Source organism: Lineus longissimus, chromosome 8 (genome assembly GCF_910592395.1).
Source record: "Lineus longissimus chromosome 8, tnLinLong1.2, whole genome shotgun sequence".
NCBI classification, from domain to species: domain Eukaryota; kingdom Metazoa; phylum Nemertea; class Pilidiophora; order Heteronemertea; family Lineidae; genus Lineus; species Lineus longissimus.
This window is the reverse complement of record NC_088315.1, coordinates 9,066,315-9,089,347: the sequence shown is the minus strand read 5'-3', so window position 1 is coordinate 9,089,347 and position 23,033 is coordinate 9,066,315. Positions and strand designations below refer to the sequence as shown.

Below are 23,033 nucleotides of genomic sequence, written 5' to 3'. Positions count from 1 at the left end.
TACTTTTAGTTAAATCAGAGCCACCCTCAGTCTCTACTGAATTGCCAAAATTCAGAACATAGAGAAAGCCCTCATCCCCATCCCAACCCCAAGAAAGTAAAACAGATCTTTTGGCCAATTTGTTGTCTTCTTTCGATGCCTCACACCGGCTTCCAGTCCATTGCACCCGAGTCCTCGTCAGACAGTGCTCCCTTATACTGCTCAGCTACACAGTGCCAGACATAATGTTATCTATTAATTTGTACAACATAACCACCAATGTAGCGATCATGTCCCTCCGTCTTTGAACATGTCAATATGGCTGCCCCGAAGGCAGTAACGCGATGTGCGGAGAAGCGGCCGTCATCAGGAAACCGATACGAGCGCTCCTCTGAAAGACTGGGGCCAATTTCTAGGAACAGGATACTCTGTGGTATGCTTATAATGTTATTACCACAACAGGAAGAGTCAACCTAAACTGGAGGGAATAATTGTAAACATTTAACCCTACATTATCTTTTTGTTCTTCTTAACATTTGACTACCTTACACTTTTTACAGTATCTTATCAATCCACCAGATTTTCCCACTGCAAGGGCTCAGTGGCTGTGATAACTCACGTGATTGAGACCATTTCACATCATTGATTCCACAGCTAAGATGTTACTGGCCAGAATCACCTCAAGTTTTGTATGGTATTTGAAATAAGATCACACATCAAAATAATTCACAGATCCGTATTGGTGTCGATTATCACACACATTCACCTTTAATGTCAGCTAGCCTTTCACAAAGATAACACCTTGGGTGTTTGAAGGCAACAGCGCTACTAGTTAGCGGTGTACCTCACTGCAAGGAAGAGCTACACACCGCTACTAGTTAGCAGTGCACCTCAATGGAAAGATAGCTTCTGATGGTATTATTGCTGGACAATCATTAAAGTTCCACTATTCATACATTTTGCAATGAAGTTCCTGAAGTCATACAGTAGAACCTCTCTATCAAGGACACCCTCGGGACTGACAAGTGCTGTCCTTAATAGAGTGGTGTCCTGATTAGAGAGGTCAAATTGAATGAAAACAGCCAATTTGGGACCAGAACTAGTGTCCTTAATAGAGAGGTTGTCCTTAATAGAGAGGTGTTCGCTAAGGGAGGTTCCACTGTATCTGCAAAAAATAAGATCTTAAAAGTAAATCAGACTTATTTTGCTTGTAATGAATTAAACAACTCCTAATAATTTAGGAATACACCACAAAATAGTTGTTTTATTGCATTCTTTTCATTCTAGCAGAAATAGCATTTTGATATAATGGACTTGAAGGGGTACAATTGGACAAGAAAGGGTGCTGTAACTGTTCAAATGCTTCTCAGCTATTGGCAATTCATTTTACGGGCAACATCGACCCCGCAGGCAGAAGGTATATTGTGTCGGGTGACAGGGTAATCGATTTGTCCTTCTTGCGAAGATCCTTTATCTTATTATCAACCTGCCTTTTAGTTAGACAAGCTGAGTATGCCATTGCTGGAGTCAGCTCATTTCATAACATGATAAGAGGAAAAAGAAGAGGAAGTATCATGTACTGTGAGAAGAGGAAGTATCATATTCTGTAAGAAGAGGAGGTTTCATATTCTGTATTAAGAAGAGGAAGTATCATATTCTGTAAAATGTGAAAATTTTGAAGCACCTCTGCACTAAACATTGTCCTGACTGTATTTTGAAAATTCAGACATAAAATTGAGAACATGTTGGATTATCATAGCATAACACTCCATCCCACCGATGAGACTCAAACAAGCCATGCTATGTCAGACTATGTCTTTACTGTGCAGTTATTGGTGATGCTGTTCGTGAATCATCGCAGTTACTGGAGGGCGATATCAAGTCGCCGAAATCAAAGGAGGGGCTGCGAATCGATGATGGTTAAAATCAATGCGGATTCGCCACGGTTACATGACTAACAAAGGTCAAATGTACATGCAAAATAACGAAGCTAAAAATTGACGTCAAATACCAAAATTGTACAAAGGTTTTTTTAGTACACCGGAACCTCCTTTAGCAGACACCTCTCTACTAACATGACTAAGGACAACCTCTCTATGCAGGACACTAGCTTTGGTCCCAAAGTGATAGTTTCCATTCAATTTGACCTCTCTAATCAGGACACCTCTCTAGTAAGGACAGAACTTGTCAGTCCCAAGGGTGTCCTTGACGGAGAGGTTATACTGTATAACGAATACCATTTGAAGATGACACTTGTTACTTGAGGACCTAATTCAATATTATTTATGGTGACATAATTATACATGAGGTTTGGTAATTTCACCTGAAGGGTAGTATTTTACAAACAAAAAAAATAAACAGAGTAGGATGATGAATAGAGGCTTAGAAAGAGAATAAGAAAATAAGTATCATCTTAGATTATCTCAAAATAATACAATACAAACATTTCATTTCAAGTTGACAGAAAAACAAATTCAGTTTCTGGGGCAGTTAAGTTTAAGTTAAGTCATGAGGACTGGTGTGCAAAGAATGCAAGGATTTATTGATGTCATCAATGGCGGATCTCTGAATCGAGTCGAAGTTGCGAATGCCGGTTTCACAGGCAATCTCAACAATGTTTACATCATCAGGCATTCCACACTATATTTAACTGCATAAATAAACAATCAATATTTATAAACTGTTGTGTCTTTAAAAGTTCTAAGTAAATACTTTACCTGGAACAGATTTCGTTTCAAGAAGACAATATCATTTTCGCAATACAATCTTTTTAAAACGTAAAATAGAAATTTCAAAAAGTGAACTTCAAAAGGAAGACAAAGGAGTGTGAAGAGAAGGAAAGAGAAGAGAAGAGAGGAGAAGAGGAATGGATATGGAACATAAAAACAATCTGGAACTGGAAGTCAACAACTGCAAAATGTTGATTTCACAACCAGCAGGGTTTCCTCGAAGGGAGGCAATTACATGCCCCCTTTCATGATCATGGGGAAGTTCCCCCCCTTTTTAATTATTAATACTTTGCTCAGTAGTTATACCATTGAAATGCTTTGAAAACTCATCTCGGGGCATGCATGCAGCAAAAACATTTTTCTCAAACGGAAAGGCCCCCTCCCCTGCTCCGTAGCTTGCCTTTATCATGCTATTGTTTGCTATCCCTCCATTTTCTTTCTGGCAGAAACCCTGAACACTGGCAAGTCAATTTTTAAAACAGCAGCTCTTCATTTCGAAATGTACTTACCAGTAGTGCAACACATTCAGTTGGAGTAGCCAAGTTGGTAAAAAAGTTCAAAGATAAAGAGTTAAATGGTTTTAAAAATCACTCTTTGACCGTGAGGTTGCCCTCTCTCGACAATTTCTGTGATGATTCCGTAGAAGGAAAATCAAACTGAAGCAAAAACTGATGATGAAAGTGTCCTTTGATTGATATGACAACAGAATTCATGACAAAAACAAGCAAAGGAGCACAGTCAAAAGTAGTTATGCAAGGAAAACAGCCTGACGAATTTTGATTACCAATATATAATTGTGTCATTTGAAACTGCAAAGATGAGCAAAATACCAACAAACATTTTTTGGAAAATACAGAACAAGTAAAAAAGTGCAAAAGGGAAAACATGGCAATCAAAACATGTAATTTGGCAAAAGTGGAGGAAAGTTTGGTGGAACTGGGTGTTTCTTTTGCTTACCTTGTTCAAATAACCTTTACGAATGATTCAATGCACTTTGCCATGCAATATGTTTCAAATAACCTGCAAAATGTTCGAAGATGAGATAAGACTTATTTCAAAGACTGCATCTAAATCGAGCTTAAGGCTAATTCTGACTGTTTTGAAATAACAAACAGAGACGTAAAAGCGACTGCATGGTTAAGCCATTTCCCGGGCCAAGGGAAAAATGTCCACCAGAACAACCAGGTAGTGCCACCATACAGCATGAGTTTGGGATCCTCGTCTACTAGTTTGATGTTGATGCTGTCATCACTGGCATAACTGAACCACAAGGCCAGCAGTACCTGACTGTATGCATGAGCCTATACAGCATCTCAAGCAATATGATAGAAAAAACTTGCAAACAACATCCACTGGTTATCTAGACAAGACGCAAAAACCTTGGTGATCAAGATAAGGGTAGCCTGATGAATATAATTATAAGGACAGGCCTTGCACAATAGCAATCTTCCACAACATACAGCAGAACTTCTCTATTAAGGACACCCTCAGGACTGACAATGCTGTCCTTAATAGAGAGGTATTCTGATTAGAGAGGCAATTGAATGGAAAGACCCAATTTGGGACTAAAATTAGTGTCCTTAATAGAGAGGTGTCTGCTAAGGGAGGTTCTACTGTAATTTCCCTAGTGGGCCCACTAGTGTCCAAACGTCCGATTAGAAAGCCAAGAAGGATGCGCGAGTCAACAACCTAACACCAGTTTCTAACCTTGCCTGGCAGAATGCTATAAATGCTGGTATTTTGTAACTAGCCTACAAGCTATCTGTCATGTACCGGCCTAGCTTACTCATGTACCTGGGCAGGTTGATGCACATGCTACATGATACGGTACTACTCCAATGAATAGCCATATTTCAGCTTTCAGAGAGGCTAAGCCTATGAACCTGTCTTCACATTTCTGATGTAGTATTCTCATAATAATGTACTCAGCAGGTCCACAGATTACATGTTTGACTACACCCACTATTTTTCAGCCCGTTGGGCACCAAAATTTGGCTTTCAAAATTTGATAATTTTTTTCACTACGCTGCGCATGTGCAATCCAAAGGCCTCGTACAACAACTCAATCCTTCAACCCATCAGGGTTTCCTCTGGAGGGGGGATGAGATGGGGACATGTCCCTCCTTCAAGAAGTCAAAGGATGGACATTTTAGTTCTTCTGACCAGGAAGTTCACTGCTGTTGTCCCCACGGGAACTTATTTCTGGAGGAAACACTGCCCATGCATTGCGCCCAAGAGCAGTGCCCAACTTTTTATGATCTCTTCTATTCCTGAAAATAATCGTCCCCTGAATACTCTTTACACAAGTATGTCTCACCATCCCCAACTGCCGCAATGTGCACTTGCCTCAGCCAGCCCTTGTTTATGTCGAGCCATTCCTGCGTGTTATCAAGTTGCAGAGGAAACCCTCCCACGTCGCCACACGTAAGGCTTCCCTTTGATTCTATTTTATATGTTTGAAATCCAATAAAGTGATCAGATCACCTCAGATTTTTATGGTTGCAATCAAACACCATGGACGGTCCCATACTGAGAACAAGGAAGCTCATAGTCTCAGAGGAGAGCTTCACACTAGTCATACATGTCAGAGCCATGTGGTTCAAACTCCTGGCTTCCACGCAAAAGTGCCTGGGTTTGATCCTGGGGAGCCTTGCAAGGAACTCCTGACTCTTCACAGACCTTCCAATAAGACGTAAAACAAAGGTTCCTACCCTGAAAGGATAAGGCCCTATCCAGTGAGAAACATTCGTAGCTTGCAACGGACTTTGTCTCTGGCCAAAACCGGGGTCTCTACATAGGCCAATGAGATAAACACCTCCAAGTGCAGATCTAGTAGAGTTAATATTGAAGAAGAGGTAACAAGACTTGACCACCAAACCAATTTTGATGTGGAGAATCTTCTGAGCAGAAAGCCTGGGTTGGACTTTGCCTTGAATCTAAAATAAGATTTTTCAGTAATTCGTATTCCAGGAATGAGATGTATCATTCATGTCATTTTAAAACAATGTTTTTATCATGTTTTGATAGATACATTTTTACTGTTTGGTACTGGTAGTGGTACAAATGTGCATAACAGGATGATCTACAGTTTCTGAGCACTTGACACATATTCTGAATGATTCATTCGGCAACATATATTATCACCCAAACTACATATAGTAGTTCAAGAATGTAAACTAAAAGAACCAACAACAAAGGCCAAAGATATTGGCCATCAGAGGAGTTGATAGACCTGTGTGTTCATCTGTATCATTCCAAGGCACCATTGCGGGGATCAGGTGGAAAGTAGTGCAGTGGAGGAGCAAAAGTACCGTGTAGAGGTCGTTGGTTCGACTCTAGGCCAAGTCCCCCTACTCAGCTACTGGTAGAGTTCAAATGAGGGCTTAGCAGTTCCTTGAAACCCCAGATGGATTTCTCACTGTGGGGACAGAGATGATAATCACACCCAAAAATCACTTCGAGCAAAGTTTGCCGGACCGTGGAAGAGAGCAATGCAGGGCTTCCGATAACTCCGAACCAGTCTTTTTACACCTCAAAATGAAGAAAGCAACCTTGGTATTTGGAAATCTCCTCAAAAAACTACCAAAGGGACCCTTCAAAAATTAAAGTGGGACCCAGTTTTGTGAGGATCTAATGGAAGCCCTGAGAGATGAAGTGACAAAATTGATGTTTTATTTAGTTTGCAGACTAGTATAGTAGTTCTACATGTATACCAGCTGACGACTGGTGTATTGTAATGCTTTGAATCAAAAAGAAGCATTTTCCCAAGATAGTATTAGTAATAGTATTGGATTCGAAAACGTTCATGGTGTTCTGATCCAATATCAATCCTGCCCAAACCAACCACACACTTCAAACTTATCAGTACCCGCTTCCGCATTCACTAGCAATAGCATATCATGACATGCAAAACTAACCACCACATCGCATTGAACGCAAATGGCCAGCGACATTCTCGGTGACGCGGTGGTGCGCACATAGCAGCGGGAAGGATCAATACTGTCAATAGTAGAATACACCTTACAAATAGTGTACATCAATCAGTTACAGGCCATAGGCTATCGAGCGATTCCGCTCAATCCACAACAGAGTAGCACGATTGTCAAATGGATTTTCTCTTTACATTATGCAGTCCACTTCAGTTTCAACATTCAAAGAGTCATCACCTGCCAGACAGATTTTTGCACAAATCAACTTCAAGAACAGAATCTGTTCTGATTTCAGTCACATTTTCACTTTGAATTGTCCAGGTTTCAAATATTATAACCGACAAGGTTGTTACTGTACAACCTGTGGTATCCTACCTTTTTAAAGTTCTGTGTTTTATTTTGGTTTCTGTGCCAGGGCAAGTTGAGACAAAACCAAGTGAGAATCATGAGTAGCTTGTGTGGACTCCCCCACCTTGGCCGAAAGGCTCCGGGCATAATGGTCAGTAAGATGACCGTGTCCCAGAACGTGGACGAAGAAGACTTCACATCTCTGACTACTGACTACAGAGCAAGGCAGAGCGTATCCATAGACAGTTCCCTTTTGCTGTTGTGGAATCCATTGGTTCAATTGTCTCAATAGCATTTTCCTTGGTACATTTCAGCACCACCAACAAGATCATCTGATAAGCCAACCAAAACTTGTGTGTGGTGCGTCACAAGGTCACAAGTAAACACAGAACAAGGGAAAGAAACACAAGCAAAAAGTCTATTGATATGTAACCTCGGCATATCAGTGGTAGACTCAAGTTTTCTGCCCAGCAGTTGCCAAACGGCAGTGCTCCAAGATGTCTGGTTGTCTGTCACTGGACAGTAGCCCCGCAATAAGTTTCATAAACTCAAGTATTTCTACTTGTCCACAGGGCAACTAATTTACTGAAGTAACTTGAAACACTCATCATTTGGGTGTCCAGGGGAAGCGGACAGTTGGGAAAATCAAACCAGGGCCAGGGATCTCAAGAGTCTTGACTCTTGAGGTTAATGATAGACTTGATACTGGGGAGGTTGAGAACAGCGGCTTATCAAGGGTCCTTGCGGATAAAACTCTGCAGAACGAGGACGAATTATGTGTACATTTCTATCCGTATATGTTACATAACTCATAAGTATCCGAGATAATTAAGTCCATGATCTCAACCTCCCTGGCCTGATGACAAAAGCAAACTTACAGGCACTGTAATCTCAACATTTTAGTTCAAACATACCCAAGACCAAGTACAAAATGACAACCTAAATTAGACTCCAGGCTCCCTATGGTTTGTATTTCAATCCTATATAAAGGAGCATACAGGACTACTTGGAATGTCAAAAACTCGGGGGGGGGGGGGGGGAGAATGCAGATGCAGAATAAGGTGTACATGTATCGTGGGACTGCATTATTGTGCATAACTTGACAGAAAGTTTGCAATCAACTACAACTCGTAAAGGAGTTCATTTTGCACTTGTGGAAGAAGGCATGATTGCTATTTTTAGTTCTACAACAATGCTACACATTCCAAGATACACTCGAGCAATGTAAGTTTTTTTGCGTAAAACGCCACAGTCTCAGTTCATACCACAACTGATTCAGATTTTGATACCGCCCCAGGCTAATCTATTTTTACACAAAAATTCCAAGGCAAAAGATCGCATCCCAACCTTTTCCACAAAATATGAACCAGGTGGTGAAAGAATCTGATTGAAAGTTTTTTAAGTTGGTCACCATGGTAACCATTGGAGTCAAGAAACAAACTCAAAAGATGACTGCAACTTATTTCAAGAAGGCTAGTTCACAGGCTCAGGGACGATGATAATCTTAGCACAGGGAGTGGAATATTCGATCGGGAAGACTACATGTCTAGAATTTGATTCAGCAGATTATTAGCAACTAAGAATGGAAGATGGATGCAGTTTCGAACATCAGCTGGTGGCTCCCTTCAGACAGGTATCCAGGTACACATACTACCAGCTACTGCTACCCAGCTAACTCTGCCAGTGCTACCCTATGCTCAATAGCTATGCTTAATTGTGGATTACTTATAATTGGCCGAGATGGAATATATACTGCTGGACTGGTCAGAGAATAGGTATTCCAAGATGAGAAGGGTTTTAACTTTAGATGATTGGGAGGTGTTGGCAAGGCTTTGGCTGATCTGCTGACTGTACTCACACTTCCCACGCAAACTACAGCTTTATTGCAATTTCAGCAACAACAAAACATTTCTAATTCAGACAATAGAGGAAGTGAGTGCCTGCCTTCTCCTCGATATGAAATAATCTCTCCAAACGCATACATCGTCTACTCTAACTGAATGATAAACTATACACAAGCAGTTTCTGACACTTTCAATTAACATGTCACATGTTAATTTAAGCCATCCAACCAACAAATATTTACAAATTAAATTCCTCAACTGAAATACAACCACCATCCAGTCAGCACTCTCATGCATCAGGAAGCACAACAATGGCACCACAGAAGAACAGGTGCCCTCAGTCTGACCTATCTAGGGCACTGTCAATCATAAACTACTTGACATGAAATCATGTCAACAGCCCATCTTGATAATGCATCGAGAACAATCTTGTACTTGATACACTCCCGACTCTTTATTGCCTCTTTATTGCACTTTATCGCCTACAGTTTGGCTTTTTTACCAGACTACAACAATGAAGGATGTCTGGGACTACCAGAGATGCTCTCGCTAGGCCTTTGAGTTCTGAAGAATCAGCAGTCTCATGAAACTCAATTTTCTTTTCAGATGGTAAGCCTAGACTTTCTTGAGGTTAAAAGTCAAATGTTCCTGACTTTTACAAAACTGTCTGGTGGTGGCACTGGTGGTCTACTCTAACATATTTTGATAGAAAATTCTACAACCCCTTGTTTACAAGTTTGATGGATTATGTATCAACCTTCTTTCTGATCAAAAACTAATTTTGGTGAGAGAACTACATACTATTACAAGGAAAGAACATTTTCGGTGGATTATGCCTGAAATATATAAGTGTGAAGTGTGTTTTGATAAACTGATACCTAGTTGCTGGTATTGGTTGCCTCACCAACCCGAAAAATCATGAAGAAAAAGAAAGCTTAGGAGCTTGTTCTGCTCATGCTTTTGGCCTCATTTTCTGTGCTGTTCTGCAGGTCAGGCAAATGGCAGCAAAACAGAAGGGGTTAACAAGAGCATTTTTTGTTATATCGTAGGGGTAGTAGTACCGGTACATTTTTAATTGTTGTATTGAAACATGATAATCGGATGACAATACAAACACTGACGGAACATGACCATCTGGAGGAACTGTGCCTGGGTGACGCGAATCAATATCCCAGGATGCTATCATAAATAGTCTGGGAATTTAGGCCTATACTTCATTCTTTCTGAAATTGAACAATGAATATTATCTCATATTCAAGAATTTCTCTTTTTGCATGTCAAATCAAAATCAGTTGTTATATCAGACCATTGAAAATGACATACAACATTGATGACAGGATGAAACATTGTATCTCAATAGTGTAGCAGATGCTGGAAAGTGACAACGCCCCCTAGGAAGAAAACACAGAACTACTGTCAAGCTAAAAAATAGATAGTGTGCCTGAAAGCTGGGCATCAAAGTCATGGTATTTTAACAGCAATCAAACAGTGCATGATCAAAAATAACATAAGGCTTAAGAGAAAACATCAATTACAATCAATCACCCAAATCTCAACTGGTTTTATGCAGTAAAAAGCCAGAGAACACCAAAGACCCGGAACAAATAATTCCAAGAAATTTGTGAAGACAGTTCTGCATGTAGAAACAAGAGGCACATGTTGGCGTTGTTGTCAACTTGAAGGCTGAAGGAATCCCCCACATTCCGACAGTGAGGGGTGCTTGGCGTACCTCAAATACTGCAACAAAGTACATGAATCTGTAGAGAATATTACAAAGTATTGTTACATACCTTGGGATTTCCTCCTTCGTGGCATTTTAGAGCAGAAAAGTCAATTCCTCAAAAATTTCATGGCTCCCGAACTTGGATTGACCTCCATGTTGGGGTAGTCATTTTGACCCATGTGACCGAACGGGAATCTGTGATTGGCTGCACGGTCTATTAGGCAAATTGGCGGTAAAAGATCAGAGGGATGCCGACTGTCCTTAAAAACCGCTCTATTGTCTAATTACATACTTGTAATTGCAACATCTTGGTGTTAAAGTTATACAAGAACTCTAAGTCAAAGTAGTGGTTGTGTTAGGTCTCTGATATATTGAGTTTTCAGGGCGTATTTCTCAAATATTTGTGAAATATTTGGAACAGGATGTCAATTTTGCGCTATGTAACGCCAGACACAATTGGTTTGTCTGGGAAAACTAGGTCAACCACAACCAATGAAAGTGAGCAATACAAATAGTCCATGACATAGACCTTTGGCTTTTCCAAAGATAGTTTGCCCCCATATTGATAATTGGTTTGGATGTAATCACTTTTCCCATGCATAGATAAATATTTCAATTGTAAAGAGAGTACACAGTGATTATGGGGCAATGTTTTAAAGCAATTCATGGTTTCAATACAAATATCAATGAAGTTGCATGGTTCTTGAGGGTGTGTTCAATTGATGGAAAAGCCACAACAAACCATTTCTGATCCAAAACAGTTCACAAAAAACACTGATTTCTCATTTTGTGACTATCTGATTCTATTCTGTCTTTAGCAGATTACTCTTATTGATCTTAAGTATTCCAGGATGTCGCAAGAAAGCAGGAATTTCAAAGAAAGACGTAGTTTTTGTAGGTATTTCATTTTCAGATGTACCGAAGCTTGGTATTCCGCATTTTTGTTTAGTTTCATGTTTGGTGCAGTGCAAGTGTTTGGTTTTGTTTTCATTGGTGATTGGTAATTTCTTGCAACGATTTGCTGTCAGGTTGCCAGAACGTCATGCGTATTTTCGCTAATTGGAATAACGTCATGACGTAATATTTTTGCCCCTTATCAGATATGGTACTATACCTGTACCATGCGACGATGTGTACCATGCATGTATAAAGCTCTGTACACACTGACAACATTTTGGGAAACATGTTGGCCAACATGTTGTCCAGGTGCGATGTTATCGAAAATTTTGCCCTGTATACACATGACAACATTCGACAACATGTTGGGCAACTTGTTGTCGAATGTTTCCGAGAAATGAGGATTTTTGAGGGAATATTTTTGAGGGAAATTCATAAACAATCGAAGATTCCAAGAAAAGAAGATGTATTGTCGGTGGCTCTGCCATAATTTTACGTATCCTGATTGAAAGACGGCGAAGAAGACGTAAAGATGAGAAAATCCGCGTTTTATAACAGCCGAGAAACGAGTGTGGACAAGACCATGGATTTATATGAGACACCAGCATGGGGCAAATTTTGTAGCTATTTCTAGAATAGCAGCTTTCTTTTTGTTCTTGTCTTTATATTCCCTGGATGTTACATCCCATAAACAGGCACAACTTTCTCATACTGCAATAAGTTGTTCAACTTCACTCATTAACCATTCCTTGCTTGAGGCTGCCATTTTGACAACATCACATGGCTTAAGGTAGATCATGTGATTTGTGGCCTATTTCTGATTGGATAAAACTCGACAACATCATTAGCATCTCGGCAACAAAATTGATTTTGTATTATTTCGACAACATTTGAGCAACATTTGGCCAACATGTTACCGAATGTTTCCGAACTGTACACACTGCCAACATTTTCGATAACATCGCACCTGGACAACATGTTGGCCAACATGTTTCCCAAAATGTTGTCAGTGTGTACAGAGCTTTAGTCCACCTAGTCCTAGGCCTAGGGTAGGCCAGGCCCCAGGGTCAGAAAAACCATCTTTATATAAATAGATCTTTGCGGTCAAAGAATCCAACAATGGCATTACCTATCTTCAGACGTTACCGTAGCGTTTTTGTTTCTGTTGCAGCTGCCAGAGTGAGAGATGTCCAATCAATCCGGGACACTCATCAGAATAAAATACCGGTAAGTCTAGTCCAGTTCCAAAAACACCTCCTGTTTGTGGAGAGAATGTCATTATTGAGGACCGTCATGGCCTAGTGGTTAATACTCTTGGCTGTCGGGCAGTAGGGCCCAGGTTTAATACCAGGATTGTATTTCTGGATGAACCGGCATGACTTTCAAGGAATTAAAAATTCCTGGCTCTGATGATTACCAGTATCTTTTCCAATTTTCAGGTGATCATTGAGCGGTACCCAGGGGAAAAGAATCTGCCTGTCTTGGACAAGACAAAATTTTTGGTCCCTGACAATGTCAATATGAGTGAGTTGGTGAAAATAATTCGGTGAGTGAAAAAAAAATTGGGGGTTGGCAAGGAGTCTGGTATTCTGAGTATATCATCGGGGATTATGTTCTCTCCTCCATCTCTTGGCGTGTTCAGCCCCCCCTTAAATCCTCAGGATAGGGGTTTTGTGACTGAATAGACCACATTCGAAAGTCGGCATGCGGGGAATAACATTCTTCATTTAAATGCAAAATGTGCCCTTGATCGAACCAGGCAAAATGACAAAGCTGTGTCCATCCCTCCAGCAACAAAGCCTAAGCCTGCAGGAGGTAAATAAATTATATTGTTGAAGACAAATTCAACTTGTTTGTGGGGAGAAAAGTCGTAGAATTTAGCATAAAATCAAGTTTTGAAACATTAGCCTTATCCATGTATTGAATCTCTTTTGCAGCCGACGACTCCAGCTCCACCCAAATCAAGCGTTCTTCCTTCTGGTAAACAACCGCAGCATGATCAGCAACACGACGCCATTAGTGGAAGTTTACGAGAAGGAAAAAGACGAGGATGGTTTCCTTTATGTGGTTTACGCATCTCAGGAGACATTTGGATAAATTGTGCATCTTTTTGCTTTCAAAGACTATATAAACTTGCTTCTGGGATATTACGGTGCATGCGTTATGTAATAGGCCTAAAGGGAAAGTGGACCATAGATGAAATCGATCTCTCTGGATTTGATTTTTTGAATCATTTGAATTATTAGAAAATCAACGCATCAATCTGGTTTTGTCACACTTTAATCGAAATTATGACTGTTTAACGACCAAAAAGATAATTTTAAACTCCAAGGATTCTGATGAAAAGCTACAATTTTGCCTAGTAAACGATGATTTTGCCGATTTTTTTAAGGTGGCGAGTCTCATCTATGACTATATATGTGACGCATATCATCCGTTCTGACAAAAATTCTTGAACATAAAGTGTACTATTAACCTACCTCGAGAAAACCCTGTGGAGAACTCTGTAACTGTATAAAAAGTTGGTTTAATTGGAGTCATTTTGTTCACTGTCAATTGGATTATTGTTACAGTCAGATGAATACAACGTGAATGTAGAGTATAGTATGTACATTTGTAAATAGCATATCAAATATGGGCAATGCAGACTGATTTGAATGCAGTTATGTGTTCAAAATAGTGTGTTCAAATTTGATTTGGGTGAATATCCCCCAGGTCTCTTTGTTTTTCGTTTGTATCGGCATTCTACTAAATCATAATAACAGAGAAACATATACTGTAAGCTGTGACATTTTCGCGACGCTAAAATTTAGCAAAACGCTAATTTTCACTAAATACAGCGTGATCTGTCAAAATTCTCATTACTTATCTAGTCAAATACCGCCTCACGCAGTAGACTTATCTGATGTGTTTATAAAGTTATTAATTCAGCTCAGATATACAATGTTCATGTATCAGTGGATGCAATCAGTTGTTTTGATATGGGAGGAGAGAGAGAGATAAATTTGGTTGCAATCTTAAAGGGTCGTACCGTTAAAAATTACTGGTGGTCCATTTAAATAGAAATTCACTAATACACAATGCCGTAGTGCAGTTATTATGAATTTGAATTTGTTGAAACTTTGTATTTATAGTATTTGTATATCTGTCTACAGAAAGGCAATGCTAAAATTTCAGTATGTATTTATGCAATTGAATCAAATTTTAGAACAACTGGTATGAATATTGGAAAACTCTCTCCATATACATGTAATAAGAATATATCTCAAAGTAAAATAAGGGGGACTTGGAGAATTAAGAAGGAAGTCTGCAGTGACCAAACAAGCCAATACATTTTTTCTGGTTAACGGTACTGCATGAATCCAGTTGTTAATGGTGTATAAAATTTTCTTCTGTATTTATTTGTAAATAGCTTTAATATCAATCATGAAAGTCAAGACTTATGGTTATTGATATCACGCGATAATTCAGTGATCGTCACAAAAATGGCTCATTTGCACAGCGCTTAAGTTTTGTGACTTGGTTTTAGCAATCGGTCTTTACATCTTCAACACTGTGAGGGGCCATCCATTTAGTATATACGCACTAAGGGGGGGGGGTCTCAAAGTCCACAGTTTGTGTACATACTTTATGGATGGACCCAAATGCAGTCGGGTATACTTTCAGGGATATCCAGGTCTTGCTGTGATGTGACGTTAAATGTTTTTTGTCATTCAGGTTGAAATGATCACGTGATAGAATGACTACTTTACTTTCAAAATGCTTTCTCCGACTTGGAATTTTCGTCAAATTCTGTGTTCAACTTTGGATGTTGTGTTTTGTACTCGCAAGAAGATGGTGCAATGTAAATTGATACATTTTGGCAATAATTACATCAAAACCCCATTTTTGAAGAGATATTTTCTTTTTCTATTCTTGACATCAGAATTTTATTTAAAATACTCATGTAATAATGTTGGAGTGCCAAGAAAAAATCAAAAAGAAAAAAATAAGTTACTCTAGCTCGGAGGCTGGTTCTGGGATTTATAAGAAAATGTGCACCAGACTGTTAGTGCATTTCAAATGTATTTTTGACTCAAACTATCAAAATATCGTGTATTACAATTGGAGAGTCTGGAGCACAGAGAGCAGACCCTCCCTTATTCGAAAAACATGGTTAGAAAATATAACCAGGGTAACTTTCCTTTCTGAGGGTCCGACTCTGAAATCACTCCAGTAGTATGCATGCAGTAGCAATCCTACAATGAATTTGGGGCACAACATTTTCTTTCATCCAGTGTTCTTTTATCTCGCATATTATCATTGTATATATCCACCTTGTAGATATAAGAGCAGAATTGAGATAAATCGTGTAAAAATGAAGTAAAAAACTCTTTGAAAAACTAGCATTTTCTTTATTCTTTTAATCTACCAATTACATTGTACTACTCCAATTTACCAAAATATTTTGAAAAATAACCAATCTCCTCTTTCCAATAATATTTGGATACATCACTTATGACATGAATAATACACCAAGGACGGAGCACAATCATGGCATGGCTTGATCATCTCCTCCACTCCTAAAAACTTGGCCAAGGGTGTGAAACCATAAGCGAGAAACAATATTCCAACAAAATCCAGACATCTCATTTACCCCGAGGATCAATATTATGCAGTTCTGAGCATTCTGTGCTCCTGAGTACAGTGTCTAGTTGGCGAAAACTTGCTGCCCTGTTTTCAATACCCAATTCAGTTGATATTTTACTTGGGCATTCAGATCTGGGACTCTCTGGGAAGATAAAACATCCACCCAGTGACAAAGAACGAGCAAGTCTTTTCCAAAGCTACATAAGGTGTTCACATGTCACTTCTAACCCTCCGGTCGTGTAACGCCTTCAAGTGTCACGACAAGTGACTCCTATGTAAACACATGTAAACCTATGCGGTGACTCCTATGTAAACACATGTAACCCTATGATGTGACTCCTATGTAAACACATGTAAACCTATGCTGTGATTCCTATGTAAAGACGTGTAAACCTATGCTGTGACTCCTGTGTAAAAACATGTAAACGGAACCTATGCTGTGACTCCTATGTAAACCCAGCCTAATAGAAACAAGTCATGCGTCATCGAGTTGGTCAGAGCCAATTATTGCTGGGACCACCTTGCCTCCCACAGAGCCTCCAAGGCATCAAGCCAGCTGCATATTCATTGTCCATATACGTACAGCTGTATACAATTTTAATTTATCGCTCTCCTTTGCACTGGCATGAAATCAAACTTGACCTGCTATGTTAAGATCACAGTTTTTCATACAGCCTGATGAATCCTATTACAGATTGAGATCAATCTCACATATATATATGAAAATATAAATACAATATAAAATACAATAATTTCATATACCACATGCTCTACAATACAGTAGAACCCCTCTATTAAGGGCACCCTCGGGACTGAAATGTGCTGTCCTTAATAGAGAGGTGTCCTAATTAGAGAGGTCACATTGAATGGAAACAACCAATTTGGGACCAAAACTAATGTCCTTAATAGAGGCTGTCCTTAATAGAGAGGTGTCTGCATAAAGGAGGTTCCACTGTATTTCCAAATGAAGAGCTTCATCGCAAAATGCACTATATTAGCCATATCCAACATTTTGGAGTTACCATGGCATTGCCGATATGATGTCTAATCTGTCCTGCATATTTCAGAGCATTCGGGCCAAAAGTAAGACTTTCATGAAAAAAGAGGTCCGAAATATTCCAATGCATTATCAGTTTAACTTTAAAGCCATTTTATTTGAAGTTGCGAAATTTAATCATTTTGCGTTAAAACTCTTCAAAATCACCCTCTAACTTATAGGTGTCCCATTCACATAAACATTGTAACTATTGTAATTAATAACTATATGTAGCTGAGAACAGTACTATACCTCTAATATATATACCAATAATTCCCTGCTGCCCCCCCCCCTCCCCAAATTTGCCTACAATGTGGCCCACATAGCAATTCTCTCTTCAACGCCGTACAAGTTATTGAAAATGCTAAATGTCATGTTCCATTATTTGATAATGTCATATCATATCTAATGAGCATCACATCTTTCCATAGTCTGGCAAAATGGCCCACATGGCAATCCTCTCTTCAATCAACGCTGTATAAGTTATCGAAAACGCTAAATGTCGTGTTCCATTATTTGATTATTTCACATCATATCTTTATATAAACATCACATCTTTCCATAGTCTGGCAAAATGGCCCACGTGGCAATCCTCTCTTCAACGCTGTATAAGTTATCGAAAATGCTAAATGTCGTGATCCATTATTTGATTATTTCACATCATATCTTTATATAAACATCACACCTTTCCATAGTCTGGCAAAATGGCCCACGTGGCAATCCTCTCTTCAATGCCGATGGCAGTGTCGGTGTAGTCAAGGGAATCGGCATGCCACATGCCAACACCACGCATTCCCAGTTGCACTGCATAATCGTATTTCAGCTTGAGACTTACTGGATCATCATACCATACTTGGTGCATTTTGCCTGTCTTGGCATCCTAGAAAAGAAACATAATGGACTTTATACTTAAGGGAGAATATGGTAAATGAGTGCTCTTGGTATAAGAGGTCATAAAAATGTACAGTATACTCAAATTACACCCTAAATTCTTGACCCCCTCTTCACTCAGTTGCCTACACACTTGACTTAGAGCAGGAGTCCTAAACGCGTGTGTGCCTAGTCAGAGTATCTCAGAGCCATGATCAGTAGCCGGTTGAGGTCACTCGCATCGGGCACCGACCCCTTGGTGGACAGTCCTTCTTTCCAGCAGACCACAGATCCTGCGTATGGTTGTATGTCAAGCATTTCTGTCAGGTATGCTGGGGCCTGTCAATGAGGGCGCTTGAACCCTTTTGTCAGAATCTTGAACTTGACCCTGGCTCTTACCGGTAACCATTGAAGACCAGTAGCACTGTCATGATACGGTCAGGGTTGTTAGTGTGAGGTACCAGCTGAGTTATTTTGCACCATTTGAACCATTGATGCCAGTTTGTAAGTTTTGTTTAACAAGAGACTGTAGCACAACAGTCATAGGTTCTGTGTTCAATGGACGGATGTCAATCTCTCTCTCCATCCATGATGCATGCCCACCTTATAATTGAAATATGGCGAGAGACTTTTGTCATCCCACAATCTGCCAGAAACGGACGTGTCTACTCTGGGAATAATGTCAAAGCTGTTGACCTGACGACCAGCCGCGTCACTGCAATTGATGCCACGGAACGGTACGTGCGGGATGGTACATACATTATCCTGCAAGTGAAAGGACAGATCGTAAAGCTTAAGCACACTCCAGCTATGATCTCGAAAAACACGATTTTTGATGTCATGTAACTCGATTGCCTTACCATGACCGCTGAATTCAAATCGAGGCATCGCAGGTGCATAGTGCATTTACACGGTAAATCTGTGGTTCATTATAAATCTAGATGTTTTAGAATGTTCATCCAAAACTCTACCTTAGTCAAAGTGATGCATTCGTAGTCATACCCATACCAAGGAAGTCCCAAGACCAACTGTTCCAGTTTGATACCAATACTGACAAAGTTCTTGATACCTGGAAGATGCAGAAATGTCGTATTCATTAGCATATCACAATATCTCACATCCTTGACTTGTGAAACACAGGGATTTGGGTCACATCCATACCAAGAAGCCCCCAGGACTATCTGGTCAAGTTTGGTAGCAAGAACGACAAGCTCTTTATTCCTGTAAGAGGAAGAGATGCCATAAGCATATCACATTGTCTCATGGCATGCAATACGCATGGATCCAGGGACCGCCTCATGCACTTGGGGCACCCAACCCCCAATTTTGAGAAAAATTATTTGAGACTGACCATAAACTTGGGGAAACTGGCTAGAAAACATGCTGGTTCTCTCTGGACATGCCATAGCCAGAGACCGTTGGTTTTGGCCCCCAACCCTACCATAGCACCATCTGTCCTAAAAATAACTTGGCACCATAGGTGAGCATAAAAAAGCGACTGCATGGTGTAACACAACTTTAAAAATGTTGGTTAATACCATCATCTTGCAAGCAGTGGCATTGGGAACCAACATAACCAAATCTCCTTCTCAGACCCTGTGTAGCAGTAGAGATTCTCATCTTCCATTTCTATGTCATGCAGTAGCATAGAACCAAATGCAAGCCATTATAGAGATAAAGATAAAGAAATATTTCTGACTCCGACTCGCCTTTGATACGGAATTATACGCAATTACAGTCGTCATGTAATGTTTCTGACTCAAAGATGAGTCAGAGTTCGAAATTCATTCTAACCGATCTATTCTTTGACCTTATCCCTATAATGCACACTTGACCTGCCCACTCACCATTAAAGGTATTGGTAAAGTCCGAATTAGCCCCTGCCGACCACGTAGGACCAGGAGAATGCTCATCATAGGCCATAATAAACTGAAAATCCGTCACCTGCGACAGGCCCTTATAATCGTAATGTCTGCCGCCCCAAGGTGTATAGGCGATGTCAAAGGTTATCTGAAAATTGACAAATAAATGATGAGGCAAAGCTCAAGATACCTGAAAATCCCTTTGGTAATGTTTGTTATTGTCCACTAAGAAATGCACCACTCGTACCGCAGAACACTACAGTGGAAGAGCAAACACCTCTCTATTAAGGACACTTGTTGTGGTCCCAAAATGGTTGTTTCCATTCAATTTAACCTCTCTAATCAGGACACCTCTCTGTCAAGGACAACACTTGTCAGTCCCGAGGTTGTCCTTAATAGAGGTTCTACTATAGCTATAAACAGTCAATAGCTGCAGTCTCCTCTTTTGTTATTTTTTTCGTTTTTCTTCATAGTTCTCATCATCTCGGGCCTTTTTTTGTGAGTTGTAGTGTGATTTCCATCAGGGTAAAAGGTGTATTTCTTAGCAAACATTATCAGTTATTAACAAAGGATATTTTCAGGTCTCTACAGAACAACCAGCAAATACCTTACCTCCAATCGTCTTACTAAAGCCTGAATTGGCTTTTGCTATGCAATCGCCGAGAATCTGACTTTGTTCATCATATGACATCACAAAGAGGAAATCTGCAGCTTTAGAGAGACTAACAATGTCATAACATCGGCCATCAATGCAGTCGGGAGACCATGCTACATCATACGTTACCTGAAAAAGATGTTTTTTTCAACTGGTGAGGCCTGAGGGTTGGAAAGGTCTAGTGTCCATTTGTACATGTTATATTCGCATCGAGTTTTGGCTCTGTAGCGTGAAGTACTGTTCGGATTTCTTTAAAGTTTGTTTTTTTAATCTGTCTGGGATTCGAAATCGTATTTTAGGGGGGTGGAGATTTTTCTAGTCACATCGTGAACTTTCTTGTGAGAAAACTAATTATGTTATATAATTGACACCTGTTTTTCACTATCTCCAAATAAAAAACGATTCTGCCCACCTAGTACCGACCTTCCCCATCTCAAATCAAGGATCAGTTTACTAGAAGCGTACATAATTTTAAGGACAGCCTCAACTTCAAATTTTACATCAGATGAGAATGTGGAGCTTACCTGGTAATGCGGACTCAAACGTTTCAGCACTCCTGATGTTTCAGCAACCAAAGCTGTCAGGGCATTTATTCGACGAGTGTCATTTTTGGCGATCGGCTCTTCAATGTCAAAGTTCACACCATCCAAGTAGTTATCTTGAATAAAGCTCACTGTGGTTTTCACCCATGATGTTCTATTTGTAAGATTGGTCAGGTTAGCGATTGGAAAGTTACCTGAAAATAACGATTTTTTTGTCAGCAACAGGATCAGAAAAACCATTCATTTTTTCATTCCTATCTCTTCCGAGTTATTTTTCTTGCTTGTGATAGAACATGTCATTCCACAAACAACCTGCAAGAAAATATATTTCACTGCCACAAAAGCCCCTAAAGGTAATATGATGTTTCTACTAGAGATATGATCAAGACCATGACCATACTGATTCTTTTCAAAGTGGTTCTGTTCAATTAATCAAGTTATTTATTAACTCACAAATAATCTTGAAGTAAACATTTTTCTCAGAAGTACTGAAAATGACTTGGGCTTCATATAACATCTGATAAAAGAGCCTCAGAGTAATAGCCTTGTGGATAACATCTGGCTCCTAAAGAAGTTTCCAGATTCCAGGGAGAACCCAGACTTGTATAACTGCATGAACTAGAGTGGATTTCAAGGAACTAAAATTCCCTGCCCTTCTCAGTCCTTTGAAAGAGGCTTAAAACCAAGATTCTCCTCACCTGGGTCTCCATGTGATTAGAGTTGGCTAGCTAGTCATACTGAGTTCTGAAAGCAACTTGCATAACATAACTAGATGAGTAAATTTTAATGCAATATGATACTATTCTTAATCAAGCTGGACATCATTTCGCATAAATCTAACTGAAAGTGTACAAATTCTCCAGGATATCTTACCAAGTGTTACAGCTCTCGCACCATGTTTGTGAGCATAACAGACCAGCTTGTGGTCCATGAAACCAAATAGGACAACAGTGGTAATTTTGGACCAGTCAAACTTCATCCAATGATTACTGTCATTCCGGGTGGCAAAGACGAACAACTGAAAACATTAAGAATAATTTCAATTGATCAGGGGATTCCTGTGATAGCCACATTTAACATGACTTTTCTCATTATGGAAGATCACACTGGAGAAAAAACTATACTGTATTGCTATCAATCTGATATTTTAGAGGTATTCCTTTTTTGTATTTGGGAACAATTTGGGAAAAATGTATTTGGGAACAAATGATCAAGTTAAAACATGAAAGGACTATTTTATTGGCATTTTAGAATCGACTCAAGTTGTAAATCAGCCTCTCAAGACCAGAATCGGCCGAATTGCAAAATCATCTGATGTGTCAACAGTAACTAAAAAAGGAATTTAGAATTGTCCAAAAATTACCTCTTTTTCATATGTCTTTTCAATTTGGTCACACCACTTCGGATCATCACAGGGACATGTCGCTTTGGGCTGATATTTCAGGGAATTTGGTAACTTCCAATCTTTTATTTCAGTTGACGGGTGACCAGAGAGTTGTTTGAGCAAACCTGACTGCCTGGTTTCTGTATTTGCAGTGGTCTGTACACCATGTACAAAATGTACAAGGCAATGTACATAGAAAAGCAGGAAGAGAAGAACTTTTGCAATCAACCAGCCCATTTTGAGTCCGAATAGAGCAGATATCTACTACTACGGTGCTCACTACACCCGGTATACACCTGACTATACGGTGATATGAAACTTTGCACTAAAATGAGCTATCTTGCGACAACAAGACGCATTTATATCGGAGAAAATTGACCTAATTTGTCAAAGACTGGGCACCGACATCTTGTTCGGTCACATGATCTTTATTTTTTCTAATTATTCTTTTACAATTTTTTAATTATTTTATTGGGCATCATTTGATAGTTATTATTAATAAAAGTCAGAATTTATCAATTAACAATTAAAACATAGTTTAGTTTTTGCATAAAATGCAATTCTGTTATGATTCTCGCTCAGACGAGACCAGGAAAAACGAGAACT

The 23,033-nt window shown here is 39.5% G+C and overlaps 3 protein-coding genes across 5 annotated transcripts in view; 1 reads left to right on the top strand and 2 right to left on the bottom strand.

The window, feature by feature from the left end:
- The window catches only part of LOC135493046 (B-cell CLL/lymphoma 9-like protein), a 48,006-nt gene extending 37,056 nt beyond the window's left edge, over positions 1 to 10,950 (bottom strand). Inside the window, exons 1-2 of one of the 2 annotated variants that reach the window (XM_064779883.1) lie at positions 10,620 to 10,950; positions 3,666 to 3,728 (exon numbers count right to left, since the gene is read on the bottom strand). Coding sequence is in view for 1 of the 2 variants with exons in the window: in XM_064779882.1 (XP_064635952.1) it covers positions 10,620 to 10,644 (25 nt within the window). In the remaining variant the exon portion in view is untranslated. The remainder of the gene's footprint in view (positions 1 to 3,665; positions 3,729 to 10,619) is intronic. The other variant, XM_064779882.1, reaches the window with a different exon arrangement.
- A 293-nt stretch (positions 10,951 to 11,243) lies between these two features.
- LOC135492057 (microtubule-associated proteins 1A/1B light chain 3A-like) lies at positions 11,244 to 15,834 on the top strand. The gene is made up of 4 exons (XM_064778188.1): positions 11,244 to 11,446; positions 12,621 to 12,676; positions 12,889 to 12,995; positions 13,387 to 15,834. Exons 1-4 carry the CDS (start codon positions 11,404 to 11,406, stop codon positions 13,544 to 13,546), a joined length of 366 nt encoding a protein of 121 aa, XP_064634258.1. The 5' UTR covers positions 11,244 to 11,403; the 3' UTR covers positions 13,547 to 15,834.
- Positions 15,835 to 16,144: 310 nt separating this feature from the next.
- Positions 16,145 to 22,836, bottom strand: LOC135492056 (di-N-acetylchitobiase-like). 2 transcript variants are annotated; one of them, XR_010448018.1, is made up of 8 exons: positions 22,407 to 22,836; positions 21,917 to 22,061; positions 21,026 to 21,237; positions 19,832 to 19,994; positions 18,956 to 19,053; positions 18,588 to 18,749; positions 16,511 to 17,994; positions 16,145 to 16,437 (listed from the first exon to the last, which is right to left on the bottom strand). XR_010448018.1 is itself a non-coding variant. In XM_064778187.1 (7 exons), exons 1-7 carry the CDS (start codon positions 22,662 to 22,664, stop codon positions 17,794 to 17,796), a joined length of 1,239 nt encoding a protein of 412 aa, XP_064634257.1. In that variant the 5' UTR covers positions 22,665 to 22,836; the 3' UTR covers positions 16,145 to 17,793. The 2 variants fall into 2 exon arrangements, 1 of the variants encoding a protein (XP_064634257.1); XM_064778187.1 differs by having other exon boundaries at positions 16,145 to 17,994.
- Between the last annotated feature and the right edge of the window lie 197 nt (positions 22,837 to 23,033).

Bases quoted from the DNA above. Each gene is read 5' to 3' on its own strand.
- LOC135492056 (XM_064778187.1), bottom strand. From the start codon at position 22,664: ATGGGCTGGTTGATTGCAAAAGTTCTTCTCTTCCTGCTTTTCTATGTA. The intron at 19,054-19,831 runs GTGAGTGGGCAG...TGCATCTTCCAG, and splicing joins CTTTACCAATACCTTTAATG to GTATCAAGAACTTTGTCAGT. The intron at 17,995-18,587 runs GTGGGCATGCAT...TTTCTTTTCTAG, and splicing joins CGCCATATTTCAATTATAAG to GATGCCAAGACAGGCAAAAT.
- LOC135492057 (XM_064778188.1), top strand. From the start codon at position 11,404: ATGTCGCAAGAAAGCAGGAATTTCAAAGAAAGACGTAGTTTTT. The intron at 11,447-12,620 runs GTAGGTATTTCA...TTTCTGTTGCAG, and splicing joins CAAAGAAAGACGTAGTTTTT to CTGCCAGAGTGAGAGATGTC. The intron at 12,677-12,888 runs GTAAGTCTAGTC...TCCAATTTTCAG, and splicing joins CTCATCAGAATAAAATACCG to GTGATCATTGAGCGGTACCC.